At 42.1% G+C, this 12106-nt stretch overlaps 1 protein-coding gene across 2 annotated transcripts in view; it reads left to right on the forward strand.

The window, feature by feature from the left end:
- The first annotated feature begins 10659 nt into the window (after positions 1 to 10659).
- The window catches only part of LOC139386179 (membrane-associated phosphatidylinositol transfer protein 3-like), a 118280-nt gene continuing 116833 nt past the window's right edge, over positions 10660 to 12106 (forward strand). For both annotated transcript variants that reach the window (XM_071131650.1, XM_071131651.1), the window contains exon 1: positions 10660 to 10897. In XM_071131650.1, coding sequence (XP_070987751.1) covers positions 10873 to 10897 — 25 coding nt within the window. In that variant the 5' untranslated portion in view covers positions 10660 to 10872. The remainder of the gene's footprint in view (positions 10898 to 12106) is intronic.

A 12106-nucleotide genomic window follows, 5' to 3' on the forward strand; every position in this document is an offset into this window, starting at 1 on the left:
GTACAGTAATTTGGTAAAAAGCCAATTTGACATTTGCTCAGTACGTTGTCGCTGAGGAAATGTACACGTCTGCTGTTAATGATAATGCAGAGATTTTCTCAAGGTTGCTTTTGACGCGTATCCCACTGTAGTTATTTGGTTCAAATTTGTCTCCACTTTTGTGGATTGGGGTGATCAGTCTTAGGTTACAAATATTGCGGAAGATCTGAGCTGAGGATGATGTTAAAGAGTCTAAGTATAGTCAATTGGAATTTGTGGCCTGTATATTCTATCATTTCATGTAGGATACCATCAACCCCACAGGCCTTTTTGGGTTGGAGGGTTTGTGTTTTGTCCTGTAGTTCATTCAGCGTTATTGGAGAATCCAGTGTGTTCTGGTAGTCTTTAAGAATTGATTTTGTATTTCATCATGTATATGTTTTTGCTGTTTGTTTTTGAGCCAAAAAGATTGAAGATGTGTCATGATCGTTTGTAGAGAAGGACCAAGGCGCAGCATGATTACAGTTCCACATAATTGATTAAAGTGAAACTATAAAACAAGAACCGAACAGTGTCTACAGCGCTGCTACATACACTAACTCAAAATACAAAATTCAATCCCACAAAACACAGGTGGAAAAAGGCTACCTAAATATGATCCCCCATTAGAGACAACGATTACCAGCTGCCTCTAATTGGGAACCATATCAAGCGCACCAACATAGAAATATGAAAACTAGAACGCCACATAGAAATAATAAACTAGAACATCACATATAAATAATAAAATAGAACACCCCAGTCACGCCCTGACCTACTACACCATAGAGAAACAATGGCTCTCTATGGTCAGGGCGTGACAAAGTGGTTTATCCATACATCTCTGTTTTGGATAGATAATTCTTTGTGTAGTTGTTTGTTAAGAGTTTTCCAATTTTCCCAGAAGTGTTTAGATTCCATAGATTCTTCAATTACATTGAGCTGATTTCTGATGTGCTGATCCTTTTTTCGTAGTGTATTTCTGTATTATTTTAGTGATTCACCTTAGCGAAGCCGTAGGCTCAGGTTTTCTGGGTCTCTGGGTTTTTGGTTGGATAGGTTTCTCAATTTCTTTCTTAGGTTTTTGCATTCTTCTTCAAACCATTTTTTATTGTTGTTAATTTTATTTTTTTGTCTGCTTGAAGTTTTTAGATTTGATATGGAAGCTGTGAGGTCAAATATACACCTTCACTATTACAGTCAAACCTTTTGTCCAGGAAATTGTCTAGAAGGGATTGAATTTGTTGTTGCGTAATTGTTTTTTGGTAGATTCTCACACTACACTCCTTCCATCTATAGCATTTATTAATATTATTCAGCTCCTTTAGCTATGATGCCTCATGATTGAGCAAAGCTCTGTTCAAGTAGACTGTGATTTTGCTGTGGTCTGATAGGGGTGTCAGCGGGCTGACTGTGAACGCTCTAAGAGACTCTGGGTTGAGGTCAGTGATAAAGTAGGTTACAGTACTACTGCCAAGAGATGAGCTATCTGTGACCCAACCATAGGAGTCCCCTCGAAGCCTACCATTGACTATGTACATACCCAGCGTGTGACAGAGCTGTAGGAGTTGTGATCCGTTTTTGTTGGTTATGTTGTCGCAGTTGTGTCTAGGGGGGCATATGGGGGAGGGAATGTTGTCACCTCCAGGTAGGTGTTTGTCCCCCTTTGTGCTGAGGGTGTCAGGTTCTTGTCCAGTTCTGGCATTTAGGTCGCCACAGACTTGTTAGTACATGTCCACGGGCCTGGAAATAGTTGATCTCCCCCTCTAGGATGGAGAATCTGTCATCGTTAAAGTATGGGGATTCTATTGGGGGGATAGAGATAGCACACATGAGAACATTTTTCACTATTGAAATAATTTCGTTATTAATTAGTAAAATGTAAAAATGTTCCTGTTTTGACTAATTTAATAGAGTGGATGGGACTACCAGCTCTCTCTCTCTCTCTCTCTCTCTCTCTCTCTCTCTCTCCTCTCTGTCTGTCTGTCTGTCTGTCACTTTCTCGCGTGTGCACATTCTGGCCCCTATCTTGATAAATAGCAGTTATATTCCAGGCTGCTGCTTTTTCACTTCCATTGACATATGTACCTAATTCAAACAGGCTGAATGGAGATGAGGACAATGTAATGAAAGACAGGGTGAAGCTCCATCAGTCTGGTATTCAGCCTGAGCATCCTGTTTGCCTGTCTGTTTTTGTCTATCCAGAACCCAAGCATACTCTGTCTGTCTGTCTGTCTGTCTGTCTGTCTGTCTGTCTGTCTGTCTGTCTGTCTGTCTGTCTGTCTGTCTGTCTGTCTATCTGTCTGTCTGTCTGTCTGTCTGTCTGACTGACTGTCTCTGTCTGTCTCTGTCTGTCTGTCTGTCTGTCTGTCTGTCTCTCTAACTCAACAGCCTGAACACCCTGTCTGTCTCTCCATCTCGCCACAGTGTCCTGTCTGAGAATAGTATCAGGGAGGAGGACTCCCCAGGTCTACCTGGCCGCAGCAGCAGCACCTTCCCAGCCCCAGGTGAGAGGAGGGGAGAGGGGAAGTGACTCTCTGTGCCAGCCAGCATGCAGAGGAGTATCAAGCAGTACAGACAGGACCACGAGGTTTACCTCCTCCTGGTTTCCCACGAGGCTGTGGGCAGCTTCAACCCCTGGGCCATTGCAGACAGGTGAGAGCGACTAACAAATGGCAAATGGCACTACTTTTGACCAGGGACCTATGAGTACACTCTTACTAGTGCCATTTGGGACTGTAGTACTTTTCAATGTTTCACTTTCTCAAATGCAAATGTACAGTACAAGTCGGAAGTTTACATACACCTTAGCCAAATACATTTAAACTCTGTTTTTCACAATTCCTGACATTTAATCCAAGTAAATTCCCTGTCTTAGGTCAGTTAGGATCACCACTTTATTTTAAGAATGTGAAATGTCAGAATAATAGTTGGAGAGAATTATTTATTTCAGCTTTTATTTATTTTATCACATTCCCAGTGGGTCAGAAGATTACATACACTCAATTAGAATTTGGTAGCATTGCCTTTAAATTGTTTCACTTGGGTCAAACTTTTCTGGTAGCCTTCCACAACCTTCCCACAATAAGTTGGGTGAATTTTGGCCCATTCCCCTTGACAGAGCTGGTGTAACTGAGTCAGGTTTGTAGGCCTCCTTGCTCGCACATGCTTTTTCAGTTCTGCCCACACATTTTTTACAGGATTGAGGTCAGGGCTTTGTGATGCCCACTCCAATACCTTGACTTTGTTGTCCTTAAGACATTTTGCCACAACTTTGGAAGCTTGCTTGGGGTTATTGTCCATTTGGAAGACCCATTTGCGACCAAGCTTTAACTTCCTGACTGATGTCTTGAGATGTTGCTTCAATATATCCACATAATTTTCCTCCTCGTGATGCCATCTATTTTGTGAAATGCACCAGTCCCTCCTGCAGCAAAGCACCCCCATAACATGATGCTGCCACCCCCGTGCTTCACGGTTGGAATGGTGTTCTTCGGCTTGCAAGCCTCCCCATTCTCCTCCAAACATAACGATGGTCATGATGGCCAAACAGTTCTATTTTTGTTTCCTCAGACCAGAGGACATTTCTCCAAAAAGTACGATCTTTGTCCCCCTGTGCAGTTGCAAACTGTAGTCTGGCTTTTTATGGCGGTTTTAGAGCAGTGGCTTCTTCCTTGCTGAGCGGCCTCTCAGGTTATGTCGATATAGGACTCGTTTTACTGTGGATATAGATACTTTTGTACCTGTTTCCTCCAGCATCTTCACAAGGTCCTTTGCTGTTGTTCTGGGATTGATTTGCACTTTTCGCACCAAAGTACGTTAATCTCTAGGAGACAGAACGCGTCTCCTTCCTGAGCGGTTTGATAGCTGTGTGGTCCCATGGTGTTTATACTTGCGTACTATTGTTTGTACAGATGAATGTGGTACCTTCAGGCATATGGAAATTGCTCCCAAGGATGAACCAGACTTGTGGACGTCTACAAAAAAAAATCTGAAGCCTTGGCTGATTTCTTTAGATTTTCCCGTGATGTCAAGCAAAGAGGCACTGAGTTTGAAGGTAGGCCTTGAAATACACAGGTACACCTCAAATTGACTCAAACTATGTCAATTAGCCTATCAGAAGCTTCTAAACCCATTACTTCATTTTCTGGAATTTTCCAAGCTGTTTAAAAGGCACAGTCAACTTTGTGTATGTAAACTTCTGACCCACTGGAAATGTGATACAATCTGTCTGTTAATAATAATAATAATAATCTGTTGTTGGAAAAATGACTACAAAGTAGATGTCCTAACCAATTTACCAAAACTATAGTTTGTTAACAAGAAATTTGTGGAGTGGTTGAAAAATTAGTTTTAATGACAATGTAAGTGTATGTAAACTTCTGACTTCAACTGTATCTGCAGTTGGTTGTTCCTTAAGCCATCTCAACAGATTTATTTGCTACCCAGTTAGTCCCTGAATGCCACCGTGTGTAGGAGGATGGATTATTCACTTGGCCGGGCTACACAACTCTTCCTCAAACATAGTGCTCTTTGCTTATTCAAACATTAGGTCCAGTGTTTGACTAGTTGTGGGGTGCGTGTGAGTGCATATTTAAAATAATTCTTAATTTGGTGCAATGCAGAGAATCCCCCTTGTCTTTATGAGCATACTGAATGCATTTGAGTGTGATAGATCAGAAACGCATCATATTCAGACATTTCAAAGAGAAGCACATGTAATTGAATAATACGCCAAATGTTCTTAACGGTACCAAAGGACAGATACTCAGGTCTGGCATTTGGAGATGCCTCTCTCTCCTCTCACCATATCTGTGTGTGGGAGTGTGAATTGTTGCAAAAAAAGTGAGATAAGAAAACCAGCCCAAGGGAGAACTACTATTGTTGCCTCGTTACTTTTAGAGAGTGAGAGATGACAGGAGATAAAGTCATATGCCATCCTCTTGAGCTATGCATCTGAATTTTGTATGTTCAGAAAAAAATAACTCATATTTTTCAGTTTTTTGGGAAGGGAAGTTTCAGGGGGACCAGTCCAATTGCTTCAGTATCAAGGGACAAATGGGGGGAAATGCAACGTCATTTAGCCTGCTATTCTCAGTCATCAGTGTAACCTGTCTATCAGTCAGATGTTGGTAATAAGCCAATCACATCCCGTCCTGCTTCAGATCCACCATTAGACAGCCAATAGAGCTCTTCCTCTTTGTGAACATTGGACGAGTTCGGTTTGCATCGCCCGGTGTACTGTGTAGGTGGATATTTCAACTCAGCACCAACAGAACTCCACCCACCTGGGCCACCGGGCAATGTAGAACGAGCTTGCCTACTCTTCAGGGTTTAGCCAGCTAAGATTATAGTTTAGACTGGGTTAATGTTTATATATGTATCTACTGTATGTGTGTTAAATACAGCGGTTTTACTAAAACGGTGAAAGAACTATGTAAAACAAGTTCATTTTTGGGGGGAAAAATATCCTGATTGCATTGATGTGACAACATTCAGAATACATTCAGAATAGAATGGAACTAAAGCAATGCAGATTATTCCTATTTGGCAGGTTCAATTCTGTAGTTCTTCCAGAGGGATGGGTGAATTTCACTGGGAAAGTTGGTTTTGATAAGCTTAGAGAGAACATTACGACATTACAGAGGGTCTCCTCTCTTTCCATTTATAAACCTCTCCCACTCACTCTTTCCATTTCCACATTGAAACATAGAAGTAAATTAATTGTTTGGGGAATTAACAATAGGGGTGCAGCAAGCCAAGGTCACCATTCATTGGTTAATAGGAAATCCGGATAGCATATTGCAATCATTGAAATTGTGTGATTCACTTGCCATGGCATGCACCAAATACTGTATGTTTGCCAAATGAGTGATTTAAATTCAATAAGAATGCATATATCATGAGTGCACATTGGATGAGGGAGCCTTTACTGGTGTGGCGGATGTTCTCAGGCCCTGGAGAGAAAGCAGCTGTGAAGGAGGAGAGAGACACATCCAGATGTTGAGTTGGCCCCGAGCGGAACTGACTGTGACAAGGGACAGAGAGTGACTGAGTGAATAGCTCACTCTGAATCAGACCCTCTTTCTCTCCGCCAACTGTGTTTTGTGTGGGTGTCAGAATACATGCAGGTTTTACATAGGCTTATGCACATACACACAACTCACTCTCACAGTTCTGTTTCGTCCCAGAGTTCGACACAAATTGGAATCTAGGAGCCATCGCATCCTTATAATAGGAGTTTTTGAATTGAAGAATACTTGAAATTGAAAAATATATTGTTCATCTGTGAGAGTCAGGGTGGCTAATTTCAAATGATTTTTCATTTTCATGGTGCTGAATGCTGTCTATTGATATTTTGGTTTTGAGTGTGTCACCTCCCGCCCCAGACAGCCAACACAGACTCAACACAGAAATGTATTTTCAACACAATTAACAAACAGAACAACAAGATCTGTCTATGATCTATTCTGATGTGTTTTGCACATAACACAGAACACAATGAAATTGGTTTTGTGGTGCTTTGATATATTTTCTTATTGTGATGTTTCATGACACATTCATAGCAGACTGTTTTATACTGATGCCCAAAAGTTTATTTTGTAATACCTTTTTTCTGGTACAATATGTAAAGGTTGTTTTATTTAGTCAAAATGAGGTATTGACAACCTTGATAATCTTAATGATGTTAGTATTATAACATCATTTTTAAAAATGAGATGTATCTTGCTTTATCAATACAGCCATCAGATATAGAGCTGTGTCTCCTTTTCCACTGTTCTAATGGTGAAAAGGGCCTGTCCCTACAGTATGTTAGCCAGCATAATTATCCTTGTCAAAGACAGAATTCATGTGACTGTGAGTATTGACTAGTAGTCATGGTAATATGAATGATGTGGTACACACAGTGACGTATTTTGAGGCAACAATGCCCATTCAGGCTGGATAGAATCATTTTAGGTTTCACTCAGGGACAGTTCAGCTAATGGCTGGAAATTTTCACAATTCTTAGAAAATTGGATATGATCTTCAACCAAGTAAGACAAATGTTCTCTCTATAGTACTATTGAGCTATTTACAGAACCAGTGATATTCTCCTTCTCTGAACAACTACTGAAGAGATTGTAGTAGTTAGATCCATGCTCTGGGTGTGGATATGAGAGAGGAATGCAGCTGCTCCAGTTGAGAAATTGATCAGCACAGTATGCGCCCTCCCTGGGCAGTAATCTCCCTGATGTCATCAGATAGTCTGACCTATAAATTCTCTGCTTCAGAAACGAGAGAGAAACAACCTTGTTTCCCCCACAACGCAGTGGGTAATCTCATAGCATTGGCAGCTATCAAATGTGAAACACTTATCCTTGCTGTGTCATTATCCTTGCTGACTCATGGTTAGTAGAATTAAGATGTATTGAAAGCTAAGTCTTTGTGTGGATAGCTAAAAGGCAAAAAGTCCAGAGTCTTATTTCAGACTTGAGGTGCAAAGTTCATTGTTGTTAGTAGATGATCTACACATGGGGTCATCTCTTGGCTGCTTTTCTGCTAGAACCCACTGGCCCTCACTCTGGAGCAGCCCCATGTCTCTGGGGTCATGGGGTCATCTCTTGGCTGCTTTTCTGCTAGAACCCACTGGCCCTCACTCTGGAGCAGCCCCATGTCTCTGGGGTCATGGGGTCATCTATTGGCTGCTTTTCTGCTAGAACCCACTGGCCCTCACTCTGGAGCAGCCCCATGTCTCTTATGACAGACTGGTACATACATGGAAGTGCTGAGACCAGGTGCTTTCTCAGGTATCTGGATATGTGGATATACACTGAGTGTACATAACATTAGGAACAGCTTTCTAATATTGAATTGCACCCCTTTTGCCCTCAGAACAGCCTCAATTTGTTGGAGCATATACTGTACAAGGTGGTGAAAGTGTTCCACAGGGATGCTGGCCCATGTTGACTCCATTGCGTCCCACAATTGTGCCAAGTTGGCTGGATGTCCTTTGGGTGGTGGACCACTCTTGAACTGTTGAGCGGGAAAAACCCAGCAGCATTGCAGTTCTTGACATACCTAAACTGGTGTGCCTGGCACCTACTACCATACCCTGTTCAATATTTTGTCTTGCCCATTAACCCTCTGAATGGCACACATACACAATCCATTTCTCAGTTGTCTAGCGGCTTAGGAAACCTTCTTAAAACCTGTCTCCTGCCCTTCATCTCCACTGAATGAAGTGGCTTTAACAGGTTCAGCAATAAGGGATCATAGCTTTCATTCACCTGGTCAGTCTATGTCATGGAAAGGTGTTCCTAATGTTTTGTACACTCAGTGTACACTACATGACCAAATGTATGTGGACACCTGCTCGCCGAACATCTCATTCCAAAATCATGGCCATTAATATGGAGTTGGTCCCCCCCTTTGCTGCTATAACAGCCTACACTCTTCTGAGAATTCTTTCCATGAGATGTTGGGACATTGCTGCAGGGACTTGCTTCCACTCAGCCACAAGTGCTGAGTTTTTTTTATGATTGGGGGGTGGGGCAGCTCAAAGTAGAGCCTGTTGTAGACTTGGCACACTGCCTTGGCATAGGATGAGATTGCTTCTAAAGAAAAAAGTTATTCTGCCTAAATTGAATTAACTTTTTTTTCTTGTGAGTGAGGCCATTGGGTGTAATCAATGCGATCTCTCGCTGTCTTTCTGGCCCTGCTGGCTGTTTTCTTTTACTCTCCTGCTAGAATCACAATACAGTGTCTTGAGCCAGAAGTATTTTGTCATTGGTCATCCTGACTGGTTGAAATATCCTGGGCCCTCATAGGGTTGGGTAATACAGCGTGTCTGTGGCCAGGCCAGTACTCAGATTGGAGGGAGATGGCTCAGCTTCAGGCATTTGGGTCCATCGATAGTCATTAAATGGCACCAGGGTGCAGAGCTGCAGATAGAGTGATGCTGGTGCTGCTCTGATCCCAGGCTATGTTCTGTGGTCATGTGCTAGCTAGAGGATAGAACGAGGGTATAACTATATATCTGCACTGCTGTGCACAACAACAGACAATCACTGCTCTCCCATGTTTCCCACTGCGCTTGGTAGATGGTTCAGGTTGGGAATCTACAATGAGTTTTTCAGGTTGTATTCAGTTGGGAATCTACAATGATTTTTTTAGGTTGTATTCAGGTTGGGAATCTACAATGAGATTTTCAGGTTGGGAATCTACTTTGAGTTTTTGTGTTATAGTACAATATCTTGTTTTCTGTTGAAAGGGTTGGGAACATGGGTGTCCTTTGGTAATACGATTTCTATACATGTAGGGGTGAATATGATACTATGTTTATCTGAATGGGCTCTTCACATATAGACAGCAGGTTTCAGCATATTCAAAGTGGTCTACTCTAAATGAATAGATTTGGTTTGATAGATAAGACAGTGATCTAAATTAATATAGTGTATTGTTTGATAGACGTGACAGCCTGTTGTGAGAGTTAGCCCAATATTGTTGACAATGTCAGAGCAGGGAAATCTATAAAACATCATAGATTAGGCACTGAATGTCGGAAGCAAGCCAGCCAGCCTTACTGTGCTGTGTTTCTACAGTTCACATACAATAGGCTACATCCCTAATGGCAATGCATCCATTAACTTATCTGATTATCCATGTGTCTAATAACAGTTTGACATAATCCAAAATGGCACCCTTTGCCCTTATAGTGCACTACTTTTGACCAGACTAGGGCAAAATTGCACTATGGTGCACACTATGGTGCACTTTGAGGGAATAGGGTGCCATTTGGGACTCAACCTACATCCCTCATCATGCAGGCCATTAATGCATGCATCTGATCCATGTGGCTAATAACAGTTTCTCTTAAATGCAACAGTCCACTCCGCACATAGCCTAAGATGTGATGTGAGCCGTCTGTGGACCATGAGGAATGTGCTGTGATGCTATGCTGTTGAACTCTGGTTCCAGTATGTTTTATAGCTGGGTCTCTGACCTAACATTGTGGAGGAGCCAAGGCTGCAGGAAATATAGCTAGAGTCATGACAAGGTGAGATTCGGTCCTTGCCCTTTAGGCCCCCATCTGTGGCTCGGAGACAGTCATTATCATCATCATGTCTTTAAGGTCAATAAAGAGTCTTTGTCAAGCTATTTGTCATGTCTGCTGCGTGCAGCATACTTATGGTTCAATATACTGAAACATTAACCTCAGTCTGTTGTTTATGGACTTATAGGTTATCTTATCTTTATTATTTTACTCTACAATCGTAACAGTTGTAACTACCTAATTGAATAGGCAGGAGTGCGATTTTGTAGATGTGTCGTTTTCCAATTGGGCTATATTTATTTCTAGACCTCACGTCAACTAGACCTCACGTCCATGGTTAGAAGTGCATCCCATTCAAATCAGTTTGCATCAATGTGTCACTGTCGACTAATTTATTTTATTGGAATCCCAACTGCAGGAGGCAGAGCCAATTCATACAACGGACGCCCTTGGGTGGCACACCAGCGAGCCACTGGAGGCAGTCTAACACTGGTCCTTGAAACAGTTCTACTGATGTGACGGTAGTGGAGGGGAGGGCAGTAGCAAAGTCTGCACAGATACAAAAACTGAAAGTGTGTTCAGTACAAGAGGCAGATCCACTGGATGTGGGTCTTGTCACCGTTAGCCAGAGGATCTCAGCTGCAGAATTCAAGCCGAGAGAAAAAGCGCATCCTCACTGCCTCAGGGCTACCTATCTTCTGCCTGGCTGGCGTCAAGGTGCGGAGACGAGGGAGGGAGCGCCCACTCGGTTAAAACTATCTGACAAAATTACACCCCGGTGACTCCGCACCTACCTTGGTAGAGACGTAGAGGTTGGGATGGCGAAGGAAACGAGAGGGAAAGGTAAGGTGCTCGGTTCAATATTTTTTATATAGCCTACCATGTCTCCTCCGGTGTCAAATCTTATGAGGTTATCAGGTCGCATAAGTCAACGTCTCAACCTAAATCATGTACAACGATGCATGCGCGCAATAGCCCGCTGGCTCTTCTTGACAATCTGTTGGAATGCGTGATGTTACCGTTCAGTAGTCTATCAGAATAAAAAGCAACCCGTGTCCTCTGAGATGTTTGTCAAACGGTGTGACGTGTTTTTGTCGACGTTGTCTGAGTACGTTCATTGTAAATTATTTTGACACATGTAAGGTGTGATACGGTCATCCTGACCATTAACGACGGGAAAAAGCGCGCGCCAAACTTAGATTTGGACCTCGTTAATCACATATATTAAGCATATTAAATTATTTGGGTAAACCCTTTTCAGTTCCTGAGAGACTCAAACGCTGATCAATCTTTGTTGACAAGCATGCATTCAAGGAAAATTACATTGTTAGTGGATAGGCTATTATTAGTAGGCTATTAGTTGGACTATTGTTGTCCACACAAATATTTAACAGTATAAATTCGTGTATTATAAAAGTAAAACTGGACTTTCCAGAAGTAAAACAGGACGCACGAGTTGATACGCAGGTCGACGTTTATTGTCATGAGTCTTGTCCTGGAGGCAGAACTGAGCGAGTTCCTCTAAGATAGGCTAGCTGCAAAGTCAAAATTGGCTATATTGTAAAAATGTATGAAAACAAAAATAGCCTTTTGGTCTTATTTTAAGGTTAGGCGTTAGGGTTGGCATTGTGGTTAGGGTTATGTTTAAAATTAGATTCTATGACTTTATGGTTGTGCCAGCTAGTGACAACTGCAGAGCTGCCTCCAGAACAAGATTAATTATGAAAAACGCTAACATGCAGGTGATACAATTAAATGAATGTTGTAATGAAGGTGTTATAACTGTTTTAACTGCATTTTCATTATACCTGGTTGATATCCAGTTGATCACCTTGGGGTTCAATACCTTACTGACAGGGGCGGACTGGGACCAGAAATCAACCCTGGCATCGACCCTGCCAGATGGCCAGTCCACCCCTGCTTACTAAAACACCAACGCGCACATTGATACAATTGAAATGAATACAGTGTATCAAGCCCACTATATAGCATTCCCCAGGGAGATGTGTTCTGTTGATTATGGAAATTGATAGTCTATTCTTCATGATTCAG

Source organism: Oncorhynchus clarkii, chromosome 27 (genome assembly GCF_045791955.1).
Source record: "Oncorhynchus clarkii lewisi isolate Uvic-CL-2024 chromosome 27, UVic_Ocla_1.0, whole genome shotgun sequence".
In the NCBI taxonomy this organism is placed as follows: domain Eukaryota; kingdom Metazoa; phylum Chordata; class Actinopteri; order Salmoniformes; family Salmonidae; genus Oncorhynchus; species Oncorhynchus clarkii.